General features: G+C 31.9%; 1 protein-coding gene across 1 annotated transcript in view; it reads right to left on the bottom strand.

The window, feature by feature from the left end:
• LOC148300193 (uncharacterized) overlaps positions 1-25,377 on the bottom strand; it is a gene marked incomplete at its 3' end in the record, with an annotated part of 177,075 nt that overhangs the window by 78,894 nt on the left and 72,804 nt on the right. Inside the window, exons 4-5 of the mRNA XM_088275129.1 lie at positions 24,434-24,589; positions 13,706-13,891 (exon numbers count right to left, since the gene is read on the bottom strand). Coding sequence (XP_088131255.1) covers positions 13,706-13,891; positions 24,434-24,589 — 342 coding nt within the window. The remainder of the gene's footprint in view (positions 1-13,705; positions 13,892-24,433; positions 24,590-25,377) is intronic.

Genomic DNA, 25,377 nt, shown 5'->3' with positions numbered 1-25,377 from the left:
ACACTCATGCATTATATTTAGTCATACATGCCCTCCGATTACGTAGACCTTTAATTTGGCTAGATTAATGATTCTAATTGATTTAGACAAGTATTTTTGGCGTTTTGTACTCTATTTTCCATAACACACTTGTAATATAATGTTCTAGTTTCTCTCTCGTCATCCATTCACGTCGCTTGCTCAAATCATCTTATGGGCCCATCATAATTTCTCAATTAACTCACCTAACGAAACCTTATATAACTGTCTTATTTCTCATTTTACATCACAGATTTTTTATTTAATATTTTAGTCTAATTTCATTCATTTATAGTGTTTATTTCAATTTATATTTTTTTTTATTATTTTATTTTATATTTGATAATTATTGCTTTGCGGATAATCATTATTTTTTTCAATATCTGTTTATCTTTTTCATCTTCTTTGTAAAATAATACATTAAAAACATATCGCTCACTCCTTTCAAGAACGTCATAAATCGAAAAACTTGATTTTACAGGAGAACGTTTTTAAAGTTTAAAAATATAATACAATGTATTAAAAATAAATATCAAGCCACTTATTGGAATTTTTACTGTGCAACAGATCTTTTCAGGTAAAACCAGGAGGTTTTTTCTCCATTTGAAAAATATTTAGTATACTTAAAACAATAATTAAACAATACCTTTTCTTCAAAATGCAATAACAACACTTTCTGCCCTGTAGCGGGTAAATATTAAGTTAAAAATATGCCGCTTTCACTTGGATATAGTACATTTTCTGGGCATTCCGAAAATATGCGCTACTGAAAATTGACGATTTTTGATTTATGACGTTCTTGAAAGGAGTGAGCGATATGCATACAAGATAGTTTTTTCTAAACTTTTTTTCTCAATAGTTTAACTCATCTATTCTGCCTTTTTTTCCATACGTTAGTTTCTCCTTTTATCTCCAACGCATTAAAGATAACTGAAATTGTATATTACATAATGTAAACATGATTTAAATTTAAAAGTAAAAAATTAATTGAGTTTAGGTAAAATTTTCCAATTCCTCTACAATACTTATATGTTCTCATCAGTTTCGCAACAAATAATCATAAATATCTAAACAGGTTTCATCTTCTCTCGGAATGAAATATGATCGGAATATTTCGGTTATCCGATTAAGCCAAGTCTGTATCGACGAGACTTTATCGTACATCAAAGCACAGAACCGTATAAAAATTCAAAGTAATATTTTATTCATTGAATGATTGGCTAATATAATAAACAGAAATGGAGGAATTGTAGAATTGTAAGAATATTATTGGAGGATTCCGTGCTTTATGACGTCGATGGAATAAGATTCGAGAATGAGGGAAAAGGTGGGTCTTTGAACGAAAGATGATAAAACTCAATATTATTCAGGACTAAATAATACATCTCCTTTCTACCGCCGATATAGGGATTTTCTTATTCAATATTTACATCCCCGAAAGAAGGAAATGAAGTAGATCAAACCTTTATGAAGCTTCGTTTAATGTGCCTTATGAATAATTCGTATCATCTTATTAATGTCCTTATATCAATCAATTTTATCAATATATTCTACTCGTATTTTTATTGCTTAAAAATTTAATAAATTTTAACTATAGTTTACAATTGAAAAGTCTTCACTTTACTCTTTTCTTACCCTTATTCGCACTCGATGGTGCATAAGGCACTGCATCATTTTAAAGCAGTCTCATTTCGATTCTTAATGATATGAAGATTATCAGAAAACAGATCAGTCATGCACTTTATGTACCAGATTTGTGTCTAGTAAATATTTGAGTTAAAAAAATATGTTTATTAAAAAAAATTCCTTTTACCACTCATAAAACGTTAAAGAAAATGCTTTACGGTACCGCAGAAAGAAGTATCGCGACGTTATTTTTTATTAATGTGAGAATTATCACTTAAATTCGTTTTTGCTCTAAAAAAACTCTTATTCTCTATCTCTCTTAAAATAAGTGATCTCGTCAAATCTTTTAAACAATATTATCTAATGATATTCCCACAAACTCATAAAGGCTTTCCTCTCCGTAACGTAAGCAAATCCACCCACGCTGATAGAAGAACATAACCGCCAAGTCGTTAGGCTCGGACAAGTGGTTTTGACGTGAAATTTAATTTAAATCCTGTAAAACGAAAATCCAATCGTAAATATCCCAGAGTTTCTGAATAATGAGGCCTCTATCTGATTACTCGCGGAATTAATTGATCCTAAAATGTTTCATTATCGAGTTTCCATTAGTGAGCTGCTATATACGAAAAATTTCACCATAATCGCTGCGTTCAAATTGAGATTTTCAAAATGAATGACATTGCTTCCTTCTAAAGGTGTCGAAGGGGACGTTAATGGGCCAAGGGGATGTAAGAGAGGGATGGAAAATTAAAAAAAAATTATGATGTTTTTTTTACAGGTAGGATAACCCGTAATTTTAAAAAAAATGGAGGACATATAAAATATCTGAACAACAAATTCATTAAAATAGTTACGTGTTTTAAACCAATATATATATATTTTTTAACTTTGAAATTTGTTGAATAAATCACACAAATATAAAAGAATACTAAAAAAATATTCTTCAAACCCTTATCTTTGCCCGATGGTGTATAGGGCACTGCATCATATTAATGCAGCGTTATCTTGATCGTTAACATATGAGGATGAGGAAAAGCTTTTTTTTAAATCAACAAAATTGCCAAATAATTCTCTAAAATAGATACGTGTAATACACTAATAATGATTTATAACTGTAAAAAATTATATACCAATAACGTTTAAGTTGGTTGAAAAAATAAAATAAAATAAAAAAATAGGTTGGTAAAGATATACATTTTTTTTAATAATTCTCTAAAATAGCTACGTGTTTTATTCTAATAATTATTTATATAACTTTAAAGCTAGTTGAAATAAATCATACAAATTACAAAGTATGCTCAAAAAAGGAAAAGGTATTTTAAACAAAACTTTTAAATCGTCAACCATTAATTATAAATCGTTTCCCGATTTCTATAAAAATTTCCGTAGCTGAATCCTTCCCCTCTCTAAATCCTGACGTCATTACCACCCATTGTCTTTCTGCTTACATAACCGTATTGCTTTGTGTTAGTTTGTAAATAAGTGGTAAGAAACTACCCATCTCTATAAATGACAATTTAATATACTATTTGTCCAAACCTTATTTTCACATCATGAAAACTCACAAGCACGATTAGATACTAAAAATATTACGTAAAATTTTTATGATTTAATAATCTTAAAATTTAATGATCAACTTTACGCTGTCAAATATAATTTTATGAAATTTAGTCCATTAAGTTTTTATTTTACAATTTCAGCTTTAATTCGAAGACACCTAAAAATTTACGATTGAATACTCCGTGAACAAAGTCCGAGGAACAAATACGGGCTTTGAAATTTGTTATTTGAGTTTTAGTACGCTTTCAATAAACTCCCTGCCAATATTACGACTTTTCCAGGGAATCTTTCAGTGCTTCTGACAAAGTCATATTTTTTCGTTGAAATTTGTTCAAATATTTAGCTTTTAAAACTTGTACAGCTGTTTAACAGAGCTTGCAAATGAAGACGAAACAAAATTTTGTGCAATAAATCCGAAATAGAACGCAAAATGATATTTAACGCGAACGCAGCAGCTTTTGTTGTTCGAGTATTCAATGAGATTTCCAGTGATTTTCAATTCATATCTGTATCTGTACAAAATTTCTTGAATCTTTTGCTTATCTATTTAACGATCTATATTTGCGTCACTTTACTAAGTATTCTTTTATTATATGTTATTTTTTCTATCAAAATAAAAAAAATCATGTCTATCTTTGTCGTAAAATACGTATACGTATATAATTTTTAATAATAAGTAGTTATTGTTTTGTCAACAGGACGATAATCGTTAAAAACTAAATAACTAAAAAAACATCACTCCGCTTACCGCAGAGGTAGGCAGAAAGAATAGAACGCCACACCAATCTGCATTCGGGAACATTCTTCACGACAAGCATGCATCTCTTCATACATACTTGATCATGCCAAATTTTCTTAGGTCGTCTTCTCCTCTTATTTCCAAGTATTTATATTTTGATATTTTTTTATGTTCAATCTATAAAAAAATATCAAAATTAATAATGAAACAAAAGTTTATAAAATTGTTTAGCACCGAAGCGGTTGTGAAAATTGTAGATAAAACCTTTTTTCAATCTGATAGTTGAATTCGAGATCAAATTATCAGCTTTAAAAATTTCACTAAAAAGTCACAACTCACGACGTTTATTTGAAATTTAAGACAATTTATAAAATTTAAGAAAATTTATATATTTCTTTGGCAAAATATATTTACGGAAAAAGGACCAAAAAAATATTCCGTTTAAAGCGAGAATAATGAATTTAAAATAATATTTTATTAAAAAGAAAGAACTACGTGCAATAAAAATAAAATATGCCTGGGGCCTTACTTAAATGTTAAAAATAGTACTGTTATTTTTAACATTTATAATTAAAAAGCAGGTAAGAAAATTCCCGGGTAGTAGCTGGAACGGCCATCTAAATATAAAATTGAGATTAAACACCTTCGGAGGGTTGATCCGGCACTGTTTATAGGGATGAGAAATTATAAAGTTGCGGCGAGTTCCTTTACCCTTATTTCTATCTGCTAGATGGTATTAGGTGCGTTTATACGGCCATCCCACCCCTTTGGACAGTAGGGTAGAGATCTCGTGAAAGGGACGAAACTGAAAAGGGACAATACTTTTGTAAAGATATACAATATTCGTATAATATGAACTGTCTCTTTAGTAAATCAGTCAAAACAAAATTTGAAACAAAAAAGGATAAGGAAAATGATTTTTTCTATGGTAATGGCCAGTACGCTCAGCTGCCATACTGCAGGTCTTGGGTTCGATTCCCAAAGGGGGGTTCAAATAAATATAAGTGATTTTTGTACTCTTATATTTATTCAATATTATCCTGGACTGGTACCTGAAGCGGAGGACTGATCGCCTTTCCTTTGTGAGTTGTCGATCAAGATAACACTGTGTCGAGATAAGTCTTATGGTCCATCGGGTGCCAATAAAGGTTAGAAGAAAAATAAGAATATATATTGTACATTTACATGTATAGACAATACATAAAATTTTTCAGAAGTTTTCAAATATTAAAAAAAAACTATAATAGATACCTGAAGCGGAAGGCTGATTACCTTTTCTTCGTGAGTTAAGGATCAAGACGACACTGCGTTTATATGATGCAGTGCCCTATGCACCATCGGGTGTGAGATCATCAATGAGGGTTAGAAATTAATGAATAAATATTGGGCAAATATAAATATTGAGTTATATAAATGGCCAACTGTTTAAGTATTGTGTGACAAAGCTCTACAATTTACTCCCAATATCCTCAAAATCATTAAATATTAGAATTTTTAAAAGAAATATATATCAAATGCTTTTTCAGCCTCTTAGTTCTCAATTAAAAAAATCATTCATTTTCATCTGACCCTTATCCACTATTAATGGTTCATGAGCACTGCATCGTATATAAACAGTGTTATTTGATCGTCAATTACACATTAAAAGTAATAAGCAAAGCGCTTTAGATACAAATACAGGCCATTTCTATAACTCCAGGCCACACTGTTACAGTGTCCATTTCTCGGGAACTCTCGCCTACTTTGGGCCGTTGTGTACCCAAGGCTAGGTACATAGTACCTCCGACCCACGTCTTGTTAAGTATATTTCAGGCCACTAGCGGGATGGCTCGAGTAGACTAAAAGGATTAACAAGCGGACCTGATTGTGCGTCTCGCAGGCCGGATTAAGTCCTCGGGTCGCGGCCTAATGTACGCAATGCCCACACGCCATACGCGAAACGATCATACAATATGAATCGCAAATATACACTGCAAAATAGAGTTTAATCTCTTGGCTGGCAACTTAAATAATTATTCTTAATCCTTCTCTCTCTTCTTCTTTATTTTCACAATCACATCTTAATAATGAGATAATGCAATTGACTCACATCACTCACTCCTTTCAACAACGTTATATCGCTCACTCCTTTCAAGAACGTCATAAATCAAAATACTTGATTTTTCAGAAGAACGTTTTTAAAGTTTAAGAATATAATACAATGTATTAAAAATTATTGAACTTTTTACTGCGCAGCAGATCTTTTTAGGTAAAACCTGAAGGTTTTTTCTCCATTTGAAAAATATTTAGTATATTTAAAAAAATTAGTAAACAATACCTTTTCTTCAAAATGCAAAAACAACACTTTCTGCCCTGTAGCGGGTACAAATGAAAATTGACGATTTTTGGTATATGACGTTGTTGAAAGGAGTGAGCGACATGTTGAAAATCTTTCAGGTAATAGATTTAAGTTTTATACTGACATTTCTTTGTGGAATTGTATTTTTATGAATAAAATAAAAATTACGAAGTTTTTTTCACATGAATTTTATTTGACCTGCAACCGGGTTCCGTCGTTACCAGTTTGATGATGTTGGTAACGACAAAACCCGGTTGCTAGTAAAAAAAAAAACATGGAAAAAACTACATACTTAGTTGTTATTTTATTCTATTTATATACACTTTTTTTTACAACATTTTGAGTGTGTCCAAACACTTGTTCACAAAATCTGGATTATCTCCAATTATTAAACACTTCACTTCATTTATTGACGTAATGTTATATTGATGTTACTTACATGAAGGTAAAGTTATCAGTCCTGTGCTTCAGGGACCAGTAAAAGGTAATATAAATATAAAAATATAAAATAACTAATTTTTATTTCCACCCCCCCCCCCTGGGAATATGGTAGCTCAACACGCTAACCATTACACTACAGAGGTGAACAAATTAATTTCAGCGTGAAAAATATCTCAATATTTACAACATTTTGAGTGTGTCCAAAAACTTGTTCACAAAATCTGGATTATCTCCAATTACAGGAATTACTTTATTACTATTTTTTGACATCTCATCAAAGATGAAGAATAATATGGAAGTCTGAGTTCCTGCTTAATAAAAAGCTTCTTTACATCTCACCAATAGATGTCTCTAGTGAAGTTCTAGTGATTCAAGAACAAGGTTTCTAAATCGGTTCATATATAAAGAACTTCCAAGAATTTGAGTAGTGTGGTTGTCAATAATGGGTAGAATTGGTGAATGTTACACGTGTGTAAAGTGATCACTTAAACCAGCCGATGACGGTCGTCAGCCCCGTAAATACCCAGACTTCCATATTCTTCTTCATCTTTGATGAGAAGTCAAAAAATAGTCTCAATATTTGATAAATAAAATTGTAGATACGTAAATAAGACTATTAAATGGTAGATAATGCTATAAAGTTGAATAAAATATTAGTCACTACCAAGAGACATGCAAATAGGTTGTGAGCGTACTTTAACCGACCGGAAACTTTGAACGCGAATCGATCGATATATTTTTGTTATCAAGAAACTTGCCTCGGCGAATATTCCTTTTGTCAATGTGTCCAGACCGTACTCAGGGGATATTTCTATAGCTCCCGAACCGGTTCAAATAGTTTTTTTAGAATATTTTAAACACAACTGAAAATTGGTTCATTTTATTGAGTTCACCCAATAATATCGAACTTATCCATCAAGGATGGCGTAGGATTCTAATTACCCGAAGTCCTGATGACGACACATGGCATGCATTTCATGTAAGTATAGAAGCAGTACCTACTGTATCATAAAAGTAAGTAGTGACTAGTGATTATCCTACTTTAGTGAAAACAATAGTACATGATTGGACTTTATTAAATTAATTAGTTTTTACCACTTTTTTTAACTAATAAAATTTAACCTACAGGTTTTGACAAGAACCTTGTCATCATCAGGGTTTATTTTAATTAAAAAACATTAAAATACTCTCACTAAAAACTTCCACACACTCCGTAAAAATCCAAAAATAGGATTTTTACGGAGTGAGTGGAAGTTTTTGGTCAGAGTATTTTAATGTTTTTGAATGAAAATAAACCCTGACGATCACAAGGTTCTTGTCGAAACCGGTAGGTTTAATTGCATTAATAAAAAAGTGGTGAAAACAAAGTTAATTAATTTTTAAAATTTTATAAAATGTGCCACAAAGTATCTGCGAAAAACATTGGGTTATATGATTGGATATTAATGAATGATTTTAATGACCACCTCCGTAGTGCAATGGTCAGCACGCTCGGCTACCGTTCTGGAGGTTGCGGGTTGGATTCCCAGAGGGGGGTTAAATAAATATAAGTAATTTTTTCACTTTAATGTTTATTCAATACCATGGACTGGTACCTGAAGCGGACGGCTGACCACCTTTCTTTCATGTGTTAAGGATCAAGATAACACTGCGTTTATATGATACAGTGCCCTATGTACCATTGAGGTGCGGATGAGGATTCGAAGAAGAATTTTAATTAACAGTGACTTAATTTCCATTTTGGATTAGTTTCATATGAATATTGATTTGTTCCCTGGGTTTATTGATTCACGGATTCGAGGATTCATTGATTAAAATTTACGCGTAAGGTTTCATGATACACATTTCCGAGTGATCTTATTTTATTATCAGCTACCGTGTCAATTTGATTCATAATTTGACATGCGGTTTTGTCGGATGAAAGATCCACCTATTCAATTGATCCGGTTTTAATGATCGAATCACTTAGTAGATAAAGCTTCAAAATGATTGATCTCAGCCAGTTATATTGCTTACACTAATTACTTTACGTTGTGGATGCTACTGGTTCTATATAGAGATGGGTTATCCACCACTTGTGATACTTGTGACACTTGTGATAACCAAAATACCAGTATATACAGTCATGAAGACTAAGACGAGAAGAGAAATTAATACCTGGTACATGATTAATTAAACTTTTTTTGTTAGATGAAGGTGAAAACTAAAAAAAGATCAAATGTTTATCAAAGTTTCAAACATAAAGTGCTCACTCATACGTTTAACGACTGTTTTACTATCTTGACATGATATACTTAATTACATTTTAGATTTTTATAAGAAATATGAGCGTATGGAGGGACCTCGAGGATTTCCTGCGACCGAATACTTAAAAAGTATCACTTTTAAGATTTAATAATCAGATATTTTATGCAATTATGACAATTTCGATTGAAAATTTTAGTGTGATGTGATATTATATATGTGTACTAAATAACCTACCAGGCTTTTATTTTTAGAGACTTGTCTGCAGTTAAGAAAGAGAAGGAAGATATGAAAAATATGTCACAAACACCTAGAACAAATGAATAAAATATTTCTTAAATTCATTTTTCAATTGGCTGGAATCAAATCGGTGACGCCAGTTTCGCAATTAAGCGTCTACAAAACTGTACCACGACGCCTATGTGTTCATAACTCCTGTATTTGTATTCACATTAAAGCCCCAATATACAATATGTTTTTGTATTGAAAAAAAAAATTCTTCGAAATTTACATAAGGATATGTAGTTTTGAAAAGAAAGGAGTTACTGAAAGGTAAAATAATTCATATATTTGTGCTATATATTTTCAACAAAAAAAGTTGAATTCCAATACATGTATCCATGTATATATTTTTTTAGTCAACTTCTAGCGCGGTCGTCCGCATTCTGAATTCGAAGTCTGCAAATTCCCCCTTAAGACATTCGCACATAAAAGCAGTGCACAACTTATACAAGTTAGTACGAGTACGGGTTTTTTAACCCTGAGAGTCCAAACCATTACAGTTATTCTCATTTTTTTCTCCTGAAGCATTTACTTTCAAGCCCTTGAATTGTTTTTTTTTTACAAAAATATAAAGGAAACCGATTTCTCGGTTGACGTGCGCCCTAGACGCGCTCCCTGCGGTACCCCTGCCCTGGCGCGTTTCTATTTCGACGGTCCCTACATAAAGTAATCTATCTACAAATCTGTTGCTTTACAGGAGAGAGCTAAGAAGATTTTTTCAACGTATTCTTTTTTATTAATTAACGGTGTTATCTGAAATTCCAAACTACTACTATTCATTCAAAAACACGATAAAATAATGTATTAAATCGTTTTAAAACTTTATGCTTTGTCAAAATTAAGTAGTTAGCGTTTTAGGAGTTCAGTTCATTTCGAAAATTCGATAAAGATTTATTTTATTTATCCGAGAATTGTACAGCTTACATGTAAAATAATGATATAATAAACAAAAGTTACATTAACAATAATAAACATTACATTAACAAAAAATAGTTACGTTAAAAAAAAGCCAGTTAAACAATTCCACATTTATTTTACTAAAATTAAACACTCGAATATACCACTTTATCGAGTTTTATTTTTATTTACGACTAGTTTCGAAAACGACAGATGTTTTCATCTTCTGGTACAAATCAGTTTTAATTTGTACCAGAAGATGAAAACATCTGTCGTCTGCGAAACTAGTCGTAAATAAAAATAAAACTCGATAAAGTGGATTATTCAAGTGTTTAATTTTAATAAAATAATCATGTCATTCCACAAAGTTAATGCCGAATCAATAAATAATATTCCACATTATGTTATAAAACTATTTAAAAACATTCAGAGATTTAAAAAAAATGCTATGATATAAAATAATAGATTTAGCAGGAAGGAGGAGGAAAGGAGGGGAATTAATGAGGGTGGAAGATGGTATCTTATATGCCTGAAAACTAGTTGTAATTTTTTTTTTTTTTTACATTTGTAGATAACGGTCAGTTGCTAACATACACCAAACTAACTACCTAACCATCACGTCGCTTCCCCACAGGGGTAGGCAGAGAGAATAGAGCGCCACACCACTCTGTCCTTGCAAACATTCTTCGCCTCATCCACGTTCATGCATCTCCTCATACATACCCGCCGATTGTTACAACTCCTAACCTAACCACTTCCAAGTATTTGTGCATACCTGATCGTGCCATGTTTTTCTCGGTCTTCCTCTGCTTCTTTTTCCAAAAACATTCGCCTCATAAATTTGTTTTACCGTACTTTCCTCACTCATTCGTTCTACATGTCCAAACCATCTCAACACACCTTTCTTAATTTTATTGATAATGCTTTTCTCGGCTTTGCATTCCTTCCTTATTTCACTATTCGCACATCTATCATACATCGTTTTGTCGCACATTCTTCTAAGATATCGCATTTTGACTGCATTCAGTCTACTTTCATCCTTACATAACATACACCAAATATCTCAAAATTGACCAAAATTTAGTTGGAGCACTTTACGTAGGGCACGTCGATTTGCTCCGCGAAGCTCCAGCGGTGATGAAAAACGAATGCTTCCCAAAAGTCAGCCTGTCCGAGAAAAATAAAATAACACGACTTTGCTTTTCTCCGCACCGAGGGAGTTAGTTTCTTGTATAAGCTTCACAAAAAATGTTTTAAAATTTTCCAGATATTTTTTTTAATAAACGACGGAGAGAAATACATATTTTCAGTCTTTTTTTCTAACGTTAATCCATTAGAAACAATGTGATCAAGAATTATTGCAATATTTTTGAAATCTCAACGTTGATGAATAAATAAACTAAAATGGAAATATGGAAGTCTCCGCATTTATAGGGCTTACAACCTGTCAAAGGTTGATTTAATTAATCATATTATAAATACTCGAAAGTGGTCAGGTTAGGAGTCGTTACAATCGGCGGGTATGTATGAGGAGATGCATGAACGTGGAAGAGGCGAAGAATGTTTGCAAAGACAGAGTGGTGTGGCGTTTTATTCTCTCTGGCTACCCCTGCGGGGAAGCGGCGTGATGGTTAATTAGTCAGTTAGTTTTATTATTAACAGAGTAACATTCATCTTTATGCACACGATCGACAAACATATTTCTCGATTTTGAATTGTGTTGAATATAATATGTACATATTTAATTGGCCTTGTAAATATAAATTTTATTGTTATTTTGATTGTTATAATTGGAAAAAAATATATAATTTTATATATGCAACAACGTAAGTGCTATGAAAGTGGCCGGATAAGGAGTCGAAATAATCGGCGGGGATGTATGAGGAGTTGCATGAATGTGGAAGAGGAGAAGAATGTTTGCAAAGACATAGTGATATGGCGTTCTATTCTATCTGCCTAACCCTGCGGAGAAGTGGCGCGATTGTGAGTTAGTTTTTTTTTGTTTTGAAATTTTGCAGAAAAAGTTATGTTTCAACTGAATTTATTGTTGACGGCTGTTGGGACTGAGAAGGCTTTCTTTCTTCTTCATGGTTATTTAATTTTTTTATTGTAATTTTTTATGAAGATTAGCTACAGCAACATATGTAAAACAAAACAATTAAAAGATATACATTAAACAAGCCAATTATAGTTAACCACAGAAACATAAAGATTAGTACAAAATATAGTAGCAAATGAATGAATGTGTGTGTGTGTGTGTGTGTGTGTGTGTGTGTGTGTGTGTGTGTGTGTGTGTGTGTGTGTGTGTGTGTGTGTGTGTGTGTGTGTGTGTGTGTGTGTGTGTGTGTGTGTGTGTGTGTGTGTGTGTGTGTGTGTGTGTGTGTGTGTGTGTGTGTGTGTGTGTGTGTGTGTGTGTGTGTGTGTGTGTGTGATGTTGATTCTAGTAAGGACATACATACAATGCAGAGAAGCATATTTTTTAATGATCCTGAAAGGACAATATGCTCACCATTCGACTTTACAACACAGATTTTCCGCAATTGTCAACTTGGTATTCAACTGGGAGACAAATATATGGTAAGATAAAATTATATAATTATATAATGCACTAATTAGATAATACAGATTCAGTCGATAAAGTTTTAATAAAACGTCAAGTACAATCTCAAATTAATCATAAAGTAATAAACGTACTAAGGTATGAATGCCATTTCCAAATATGACTTGAAAGGGATCGAAGGAGCTTGGAAAGTTTTTTGTATTCTGATTTAGGTATCCTCGATTCATTGTTTGCGACTCTACCTTAAACTTTATCTATTGTCAGTAGTCGGAATTGTAAATCGAAACGTCACACGGTATTTTCAGGCATAAATCTTTTACTACATAGCCGATCTTCTGAGAAATTCGACGAGCAATGGAAGAAAGTAGGCGAATTTAATATCGTCTTGTAAACTTCAATACGGAGGGACTTTTCGCAAACTTTCCGACAACTTCCTTACACAACTTTCTTCTAATGACATTCCCAAAAACATTTAAGTCCCTCGACACCAATCCTAGGAGAGAATATTATTTTGTGTTTAAATCTCAAATGAAAAGAGTAAATATGGGAATAATTCTGAGGAAATTCGGAATTTTCAAAGCTTCCCAGAATCCAAGCATCCCAGCTTGTCAAGGTTAGGGATAAACAAGCATAGTTTTTTTTGTAATCCTAAAGAATGTTCTTGCCCATCCGAGGATTTAAACTCTACTCCGTTTTGCAGAGTTTCTTTATAAAGTACGTAGACTCACTATAAATGGTTTATAAAACAGTGGGGACGGCATGCGTTGAGTTATTTTATCGTTAATGAAAAAGTGCTTAGAGAACTTTAAATAAATCAAGGAGAATTAGGTATCAAAATGGTGACTTCAGTCATAAATTAAACCCTGAAGAGGGCAACAGGTTGTTGCCGAAACTAATTGGTTAATAAAAATGTGAGTGGATCAAAAAACTAAGTCTGTTTATTTATCAAAATAATATAATTAGATCTTTTCTGTAAATGAATGAATAAATGACTCACCAATAGCTCGAGGTCCACGCCTCCCCTGTGGTACACATAGCGGTCCTCGTAGCGGTCCACCAGGGGAGCAGGAGATGGTGGCACCAGCCCTTCCGTGTATCCGCTCTCGATCAGAGCCCTGTCCAGCTCGTCAGGGTCTCCCAGGACTTTGGTTGGCACTATCGGAGCGTTGCTGGCGCCGAGAGACTGCAAAAATAGCAAATATAATTGTTTATAAAAGTGGTATTACACAAAGTGAACGATTCATGATTTTTTTTAAAAGTGTATTAAATATTTATTCTTTATTTTTAGTGCTTTCACAAAAGATCACGGTTGGATTAACGCAGAGAATATCGTAATTTAAGCTTAACTAGAAGGCGCACAGTTTACACCTGTACTGTGCAAGTGGGTTTCCCGCAAGGTTTTAAGTGCAAACCACATTTATATGACATTTTAAACTACTAAGTGTATTTGCCGGTTTATAGAATGTTGAAAACTTTAAAATACTGCAAGTCAAAATTGCATATTTTCGAGTTAACGTATTTTGCCAGTACATCCACGATTTTGTGATCCCATGGTTTGTGTCATGGACATTATCCCTCCTGTTCCCAACACAGATTTAAATAATAAATAAAAAAATTGTCATAACAGATTTTAAGTAATAATGATATTTCGCAAGTAAAATTTATGTTAAAAATAAATGGTGATCAGTTCGATGAAGACAAAAACAGCAATAATTTAGGCACTCAGGGTTACATATAAGTAATTTTAATAGCCTTTTTAAGTTATTATTGGAGACTTTTGAAAAGTGTACATGTTCTTTGAATCCAAAAATCATATATTTTTTTACTATCCACCCATATCAAGTGTATTTACAGTTGATATTTTGACAAATCCATTTGATATTGGTTTACGGTGTCTCCTAGATAGACTTTTCTAACCAAGTTCTTATTCGAAGAGTAAATATTATATTGAAATACGAAAAAAAATTTAACCAGATAAGGGTAAAGAAAAAATATGACTGGAAATAGTGGAAAAACCTCTTTCCGATATATTGGAGTATCTATATATACATAGGTTGAAAATATACTCATACACCCTTATCCAAAAGTTTCTTATCTAATCTGAAATGACAATGACGAGGGCAACCAAGATTTAAGAAAAAGGAAGATTTCTTATATTTATTACAGCCGGGTTAAGGGAAAGGGCACTGCGCTTGGCGACATCTTACATAGGACGCTAAAGTTAACAAAATTAAATCAGTAACGGTGATTTGATTTGCCAAAAAGATAGTCATTTGAAAAGGGTGGGGGCCGGATTGATAAAACAAAATTGATAGCAAATCAATAACATACATCGCTCACATCTTTCTAGAACGTCATAAATCAAAAATCGTCAATTTTCAGTTGTGCATGTTTTCGGAATGCCCAGAAAATGTACTATATCCCAGCAAAAGAGGCATATTTTTAACTTAATATTAACCCACTACAGGGCAGAAAATGTTGTTTTTGCATTTTGAAGAAAAGATTTTGTTTAATTATTTTTTCTTAAATATACTAAATATTTTTCAAATGGAGAAAAAACCTTCAGGTTTTACCTAAAAAGATCTGTTGCACAGTAAAAAGTTCAATAAGTGGCTTGATATTTATTTTTAATACATTGTGTTTTATTTTTAAAGTTTAAAAATGTTCTAAAAAATCAAGTTTTTTGATTTATGACGTTCTTGAAAGGAGTGAGCGACATGTAAAAACACCAACAGACAAATGTTTTAAATTGTTATATTCTTACTTATCAGTACAAATCCTTTTTTAATTCTAGTGTAACTTGGTTAATTTCATTATTTCTTAAAATCTATTGTGACATGTGTTTTCACGTTTGTTGCATTCCGTATCAATATTTAAAAACCGTATTCAAACTGAAACTGATGCAGAATACATAGAAATACGTGTCACAATAGATTTAAAGTAAAAGTGGTAATTATCAAGTAAAACTTAAATAAAAAAATAGATAGATATTACCACAAAGTGACCGTCGAATCAATTAATGAAATAAAAAAGTTCTATCAAATTTTCCAATCAGTATGTTTTGACGGAAAACCGATGACAAATTCGAATGGCTCTAAACATTAAAAATAATAGATGATTTTGAAGTAATTGATCTATTCTACTTATCTCTCTCAATCTTTCAAAAACTAGAAGTAAAAAAAGTATTAAACCTGCATCAATAAGGCGCTATCCTGGAATGGCGCAATACACACATTCTTACAGGGCTGTCAACCTTATAACTAACCCTTTTCTGCACCCAATGGTGCATAGGACACTTTATAGTACAGAAGCAGTTTTATCTTGATCGTTAAATGCACGAAGGAAAGGTGATCAGCCTTCCGCTTCAGGTACTAGTTCAGGGTCTATTAAAAAAATATTAGACTAAAAAATCAATAATAATTATTTTGATCCGCTTGGGTATCTCGGGGCCTCAAGCATGATAATCTAGCGCACTAACCACTACACTATAGAGGCAGGCAAACTTTCAATAAATCTTTAATACTAAGGCCTCACTCAAGTCAAATTATCAAAAAATTGACAAGTATCTCTCGCTGAGTAAATAAGACGTCGAAAATCTGATATGAATTGTAGTCGGTAGAAAGGAGTACTAAAGATTAGATGTCATGTACCTACTTGGATTACGAAAATGATCAAAAAGAGAGAGCAGTTCTCGAGAAGTATAATGACCTGATAATAACAGAAATTCACCCCTATCGTCTGAGATATCAGAGATGGGGAGGATGGCATGAATACTAACAACCCGAGGGAAAAGGGATGTTATAATAAGAAGCTCGTCCAAACGAAAATGTCATAACAATAATTTCACCCAAATCAATATTACAAGAAAAAAGTATTGAATGATTTTTATACTTTCAAAATTTTTACTGTCTGTCTGACTCAGTAAAATACTTTTGATGAATAATAATTATTTGATACAGGTCAATGGAATAATTTGGAATTACTATTTCACTATTTTTGAATGACTACCAAACGGCTAAAAATAAATCACATATTTCATTAATTGATTCGGCAGTGACTTTGTGGTAATATCTATCAATTTTTTATTTAAATTTTACCTGTTTAGTACCACTATTTCTTACAATTTATTATGACACGTGTTTCGATGCATTTCGCACCAGTTTCATTGTATATAATACTTATTGATTGATTTTGCGTTTAGTTTGTAGAACTCCATTATAATTTATGTATTAATTTTAAATCAAACACAGATTTTTTGAGTCTACTAAGTTAACAAAAACACATAAAAAATTAAGATTGTGACGATTGTTTCGCCTAGTTATGGCATTTTCGTGTATTTTTATTAATAAAATACAACTTAGTAGACTCAAAATATCTGTGTTAGATTTAAAATTAATACATAAATCATTGTACAATATACATATATATACGGTGTGTGAATGCATCAAGACACAAGTCACAATAAATTTTCAAAAATAGTATCATTTACCATGTAAAATTTAAATGAAAAATAAATTTTTGACTTGACGTATATATTAGTCTTTTCTATAAAATTATACACTCTATAATTATTTTCTATAATTTTATAACTTTATTAAAAAACCGTCTTAAAAACGCTACCCTTTTAGATCCATCACAGTACCTTAAATTTTCAGAAAAGGTATAGCCTGTATTTGACATTTTCAATGAGTAAAAAGATATATTTTCGTGTATATTCAAGTCTATTTTCCCGTCCAATAATGCTGATTATGAAATAATATTAAACGTCTGCCTCTAGCACTTACTTGGCAGCCACAGGATCTTCCAATAAACTTAGTTTCCAAATAATAATTCATTATTGTTTAGTTCTGCAAAGATCCATTAAAATATAACCAAGTGTTGACAGCTTCGCTGAATTAATTACTCACTACTCGCTACCAGAGGAGGACAAAGTTTGGGAAAAGGGGGCGGTTTGACCAGGCGCCAACATAAAGGACGCCAAAATAGACCAGTTATAAATAATAATAAAAAATACAAAAAAAGTATTCAAATTTAAAGAGTGATTGGTAAGATTCATCATAGTTGAACATTAACCGAAAAAAAACAAGAAAACATTCTGGAAAGAGAATATTAATTTTTCAAAATTTTATTATTTTTATGAAGTTCATCTCTTTCTCAGGAAGTTCATCTCTTTCTTTCTCATCTCAGGAAGACCGAGAAAAACATAGCACGATCAGGTATGCCAAATACTTGAAAGTGGTCAGGTTAGGAGTCGTAACAATCGGTGGGTATGTATGAGGAGATGCATGAACGTGGAAGAGGCGAAGAATGTTTGCAAGGACAGAGTGGTGTGGCGCTCTATTCTCTCTGCCTACCCCTGAGGGGAAGCGGCGGATGGTTAGTTAGTTAGTTTTTCATCTCTAAACGAGTTGCGATAGTTGATATCTTTGACATTTTACGTATAACGTATTACATTTTACTAACATTATATTAATTATTACAACAACATGAAAAAAGAAAAATTAAAAGTAAAAAGCCTTATCCATGATTATGACTTCTACTTTTCCTATCTATGATTTTTGTTCTGTAATGTATATATTTTTTTGTATTTTAAAAGCATTGTTAACTTTGTGATATGATAATATAACACTTTCCTTATCATTCATCGTTCATTTTGTGTAGTACCACTTAAAAACACTACTTCTTCATTACCGGTTTCGGAATAACCATTAAAATGTAGATTAAAGTGAAATTGCTACACTCTTCTATTCAACATTTTGAGTGTCCAAATACTTGTTCACAAAATCTGGATTATCTCCAATTACAGGATTTATTTTCATATATTTTTATTTTTTTTTAAGCTTAATAATAAAAATGAAAATGGTATTTTCTGGCGTTTCTCATGTGTGTGATTATAATCCGGGATTCGGATCTCACATACTAATATAAGAGTTTCTGCTTAATAAAAAGCTTCTTTACATCTCACCAATAGATGTCTCTAGTGAAGTTTTAGTGATTCATGAACAAGGTTTCTAAATTGGTTCATATATATAGAACTTCCAAGAATTTGAGTAGTGTGGTTGTCAATAATGGGTAGAATTGGTGAATGTTACACGTGTGTAAAGTGATCACTCAAACCAGCCTATGACGGTCGTAAGCCCCGTAAATGCCCAGACTTCCATATTCTTCTTCATCTTTGATGAGATGTCAAAAAATAATACTCTTCTATTCACATTATTATTATTAAAATTCTTTGAATGAGAGAGAAAATAATAAAGGAATCACAATGGGAATAATTTTAAAAGCAGTTTTGAGGTTAAATTAAATTATTTATTATAGGTAAGTCTTTATTTAGTAATTCACCACAGAAGCTCTGAAGCTTAGCAAAAAACAAGTAAGGATCCTAACCAGGACCTTGACAGGACACTGCAGACTGAGGAAACACATGACAAAAATATCACTTCATGACTCCCCAGTATGCAGATTTTGTATGGAGGATAGCGAAACGCCAATCCACATTCTTTACAATTGTGAAGCACTCGCTCACAAACGAAGCCACATCCTTGGAGGACCTCTACTGGACTCCGAGAAGGTGAATCTCCTACCACCAAGACAGGTCGTGAGTTACGTGATTCATGTAGGTCTTGGCAGTGAGCTGTAATACAGAGGGAAGTCACAATAGACCTTATATGGTCGCAGTGACATAAGGGATGCGAGATCCCTTGACCCCCAAAAAAAAGGCTTTATTTATTGCTTAACTTATATCAATTTTTTATACTTATATCAAGATTATCTGAACAATGTTTTGGTTTTTAGTGTTTTAAAGCGGTATTACATAAAGTGGACGATGAATGATAAGGGGAGTGCTAAAAAATATTTTCATATGTACCATGTCAACAATTTTAATTTGATGTATTCATGAACGAATAAACCATTTTAAATGTGATAAGTGTTTATTTAGACTCACCTGATTTTTCTTCTAGAGGCTTTACTCGTGTAACTTGGCGCGCAAGGTGTTATTTATTCCTAGCTCCGGCTCTAGTCACAATTACACATCAACTGACAGGCATGAAAGGGAATACAAGCGCTGCCACTTATCCAAAACTGATTATATTATAATAATTAAAGAAAACACTTAAACACTGATTATATTATTATTGTACAAGGACCTAACCAAACCATTTTCCTGGTTAATACGTCGACATATCACGAAACGTATTACGAAGTGGCGGGATCAATTAAGGGCCTTTATATTAATACGAGTACTTAGAATAGAAGCGTTTGGCGTATTTATATGGCATCACATTATTGATTCTGATGGTAATATTTTTAGAAAATATTATTGTAAACTTTTTCACGTATTCACGTTTGCCTTAAACTTCTACGACTCTGGTTCTACTTTGGGCAGTAATAGTTTGCAAATGTGACAATAATATGGCATACAACAATTGAGAAATAATAATCTACCAAATGATTTATTCTTGTAAGGATGTAGGTATCTTGTATTAAATTAAATTTCATTAGTTGATTCGGCAGTCACTTTGTGATAATATCAATGCATTTTTAATTTAAGTTTTACTCGGTAAATACCATTATTTCTTAAAATTTAATGTGATACGTTTTTTGATCCATTCCACATTTACAAGCACGTGTTATAATAGTTTTTAAGAAATAGTTGCATTACCTAAGTAAAACATTTTAAAAAAGGATGAATTTAGTTTGAAAAAATTGTGACAGTTACAACAACTAACAGTTTATCATAATAAGAGGTTAAAAGTGTCCACCTCCATAGTGTAGTGATAAGCACATTTGGCTACCCTACTGCAAATCTCGGATTCCATTCACGGGGGGATTAAAATAAAAGTGAGTGTTTTTTTACTCTAATATTTATTAAAAATAATAAATAATAAAACCCTTATCCGCACCCATTGGTGCATAGGGCACTGCGTCATATAAACGCAGTGTTATCTTGATCGTTTACACATGAAGGAAAGGTGATCAGCCTTCCGCTTCAGGTACCAGTCCAGGGTAATATTGAATAAATATTACAGTGAAAAAATCACTTATATTTATTTTACCCCCCTTGGGAATCGAACCCGGGACCTCCAGAACGGTAGCCGAGCGTGCTGACCATTACACTACGGAGGCGGACAAAATATTTATGTATTAATTTATTTTTTTCTCCTTCTGACATCTCGACATAGATGAACGTAGATTTCAACGTAGGTGAATGTTGCGCATGTGTTAAGTGATCACTTAACCAGTCTATGACTGGTTTATAAGCCCTGTAAATCCTCCGACTTCCATATTCTTCTTTTTCTATGTTGAGATGTCATATATATATATATATATATATATATATGTATATGTATGCCCAAAACTAAATGCACTAATATTTATCAGGATAACACGGCATAAATCGAATGAAATGCTCTTTGCATCATTGTGTAATACAAAAGGAGGTATTTGATGAAAATAACATTCCTAAACGATATCAAATGAACCATATTACAATCTAATGGACTTGTGACTCCTGATTCTACAATAAACAAACAGAAAACACTCGACAACGCGGCCAACGATCTGAACAATGCCAACCCTTGAAAACCGTATAATTTGCTTTCCTCTCTTTATCAGATAATAACGCTATATTTACAAAATGTAAACTTCATAAATCTAGAATGTTTCGTCGCTTTCAACAGGCATTATTTTCAGCCTCATTACATCCTTTTTTTGTTTCTCGTCGACAATGGATGGTTATCTTGCTAATTAGTACACCACAATAGGGTTATCTCCATTAATCAGGGGTGGAAAAATAAATTAAGCGATTCTCCGTTCTGGCGAAAAGAGGAAGGAAAAGCCGGAGCCAATTATAAGTGGAACTGGGGACAATGAAATTCGAACAACTCGGAGTAATTGCACCAATTTCGGCTTTTCATCGCATCGAGATCAATTATTTTGCTTTAACAAATGGGACAATAAAGATTATAACATTATGTATTGAACATTGAAAGCATTAACTTTGTGGATCATATAGATATATTATTTTGCTTTAACAAATGGGACAATAAAGATTATAACATTATGTATTGAACATTGAAAGCATTAACTTTGTGGATCATATAGATATATTATTTTGCTTTAACAAATGGGACAATAAAGATTATAACATTATGTATTGAACATTGAAAGCATTAACTTTGTGGATCATATAGATATATTATTTTGCTTTAACAAATGGGACAATAAAGATTATAACATTATGTATTGAACATTGAAAGCATTAACTTTGTGGATCATATAGATATATTATTTTGCTTTAACAAATGGGACAATAAAGATTATAACATTATGTATTGAACATTGAAAGCATTAACTTTGTGGATCATATAGATATATTATTTTGCTTTAACAAATGGGACAATAAAGATTATAACATTATGTATTGAACATTGAAAGCATTAACTTTGTGGATCATATAGATATATTATTTTGCTTTAACAAATGGGACAATAAAGATTATAACATTATGTATTGAACATTGAAAGCATTAACTTTGTGGATCATATAGATATATTATTTTGCTTTAACAAATGGGACAATAAAGATTATAACATTATGTATTGAACATTGAAAGCATTAACTTTGTGGATCATATAGATATATTATTTTGCTTTAACAAATGGGACAATAAAGATTATAACATTATGTATTGAACATTGAAAGCATTAACTTTGTGGATCATATAGATATATTATTTTGCTTTAACAAATGGGACAATAAAGATTATAACATTATGTATTGAACATTGAAAGCGTTAACTTTGTGGATCATATAGATATATTATTTTGCTTTAACAAATGGGACAATAAAGATTATAACATTATGTATTGAACATTGAAAGCATTAACTTTGTGGATCATATAGATATATTATTTTGCTTTAACAAATGGGACAATAAAGATTATAACATTATGTATTGAACATTGAAAGCATTAACTTTGTGGATCATATAGATATATTATTTTGCTTTAACAAATGGGACAATAAAGATTATAACATTATGTATTGAACATTGAAAGCATTAACTTTGTGGATCATATAGATATATTATTTTGCTTTAACAAATGGGACAATAAAGATTATAACATTATGTATTGAACATTGAAAGCATTAACTTTGTGGATCATATAGATATATTATTTTGCTTTAACAAATGGGACAATAAAGATTATAACATTATGTATTGAACATTGAAAGCATTAACTTTGTGGATCATATAGATATATTATTTTGCTTTAACAAATGGGACAATAAAGATTATAACATTATGTATTGAACATTTAAAGCGTTAACTTTGTGGATCATATAGATATATTATTTTGCTTTAACAAATGGGACAATAAAGATTATAACATTATGTATTGAACATTGAAAGCATTAACTTTGTGGATCATATAGATATATTATTTTGCTTTAACAAATGGGACAATAAAGATTATAACATTATGTATTGAACATTGAAAGCATTAACTTTGTGGATCATATAGATATATTATTTTGCTTTAACAAATGGGACAATAAAGATTATAACATTATGTATTGAACATTGAAAGCATTAACTTTGTGGATCATATAGATATATTATTTTGCTTTAACAAATGGGACAATAAAGATTATAACATTATGTATTGAACATTGAAAGCATTAACTTTGTGGATCATATAGATATATTATTTTGCTTTAACAAATGGGACAATAAAGATTATAACATTATATATTGAACATTGAAAGCATTAACTTTGTGGATCATATAGATATATTATTTTGCTTTAACAAATGGGACAATAAAGATTATAACATTATATATTGAACATTGAAAGCATTAACTTTGTGGATCATATAGATATATTATTTTGCTTTAACAAATGGGACAATAAAGATTATAACATTATATATTGAACATTGAAAGCATTAACTTTGTGGATCATATAGATATATTATTTTGAGAAATAAAAAACTGTGAGTGTATCAAAAACCAAGTCTTTTTATTTCTCAAAATAATATATTAAAACGTTATCCTTTATATTTTTATTATTATGATTTGGTATCATTATTTTTATAGTTTTATTTCATTATGCAATCGTTAAATTTATTGTACAGTATTTCATATCTTTCTCACTTATATTTTATTTATTGTTTCGGCATTCACTTTGTGGTAAGACATGATGAAATTGAAATATAACTTTTTATATTTAAACCTGAAGATGGAAACTAGCTTCCTAAACTAGTCGTTATAATTAAATAAATATAACTCAATCTGAAATTTTGTCCGCGGAGTAAAAAATCTATCCATAATTTATTTGAGAAGGCCACAGTAAGGAAATCGTAGTCATACAGGAGAAAGTGACCAACTAACCAAACGAAAAATGTTCAGGAGGGCCGTTTATTTCATTTTTCTTCGGTAAGAAAATAAACATCAATGCAGTTAGTCATTTTTAACAAGTCAATATATTATACTTCCAAGTTTAAAATCATTTGGGATTTTTTCAGGGCAATATTAAGCCAGTAAGATTTCAAATAGTTAATGATAACGTTTTTGTAAAAATTGCACTTGGTCACTTTCTCCTGTATAGCTACGATTTCCTTACTGTGGCCTTCTCAGATAAATTATTGATGGATTTTTTATTCGACGGACGAAATTTCAGATATAAAAATGTTTTAGGCTCAGAAAGTGGTAACTCACCCTGAACTCGGCGGTGGGGTCGGCCGCCCTGGCCACCAGCAGCCGCACGCGCACGCCGCACTGGCGCAGCACGGCGGCCGCCTGCTCGCAGCCCAGCCCGCGCATGCTCACCTCCCCGATGCGCAGGATGTGGTCGCCGCTCTGCAGCCTGCCGTCCTGGTAGGATCATCTCATTATTACACGTGTTATTACGCCTCAAGGATGGTGGTCCAAATCATGACAATCTTGATGAACACCAATGTTCCCGTACAAGTAGATTTTATTTTATAAACAGTGAATTCAAACCAAAAAAACTTGGCACGATCAGGTATGCCAAATACTTGAAAGCGGTCAGGTTAGGAGACGAAACAATCGGCGGGTGTGTATGAGGAGATGCATGAACGTGGAAGAGGCGAGGAATGTTTGCAAGGACAGAATGGTGTGGCGTTCTATTCTCTCTGCCTACCCCTGCGGGGAAGCGGCGTGTTGGTTAGTTAGTTAGAATTTAAACCACTCATTTTACTAAAAATATGACAAGATTGACAATTGAAAAAGAGGCACACTTTTGTGATCGCTGATTTTTTTTCTAAACAGACCGGAAGAGAATGATCTTACTAATGTTAAGGCGGTATCGTTAACATCGAATTCAGTAAGAGATCGACCTCCCGAGGGGCCAGACGTGTGTATAAAAAATTGCTTATTACCTTGCAATAAATCTATTATTTTCAAAAATATACTTAAAATAAAAATAAGTATATTTATTTCTATGAAAAAAATATTAAAAAAAAAAAGTATATTTATATTACTGAAACCATTTTTAAACATTTAATGACTAAATCCATTTGTCTACCCTTACAATGTTGTTTCCTCATTAAATAAGTCACTTATATGGCATAAAAATCTCATTTAAATATAAAACATTCTATTTTAAGACAAGTCAAGGGAAACCCCACAAAGGTTAACTC

Source organism: Brachycentrus maculatus, unplaced genomic scaffold, assembly GCF_059751285.1.
Source record: "Brachycentrus maculatus isolate JH-2025_06_01 unplaced genomic scaffold, ASM5975128v1 h1tg000797l, whole genome shotgun sequence".
NCBI lineage: Eukaryota > Metazoa > Arthropoda > Insecta > Trichoptera > Brachycentridae > Brachycentrus > Brachycentrus maculatus.
This window is presented reverse-complemented; position numbering and strand designations above follow the sequence as displayed.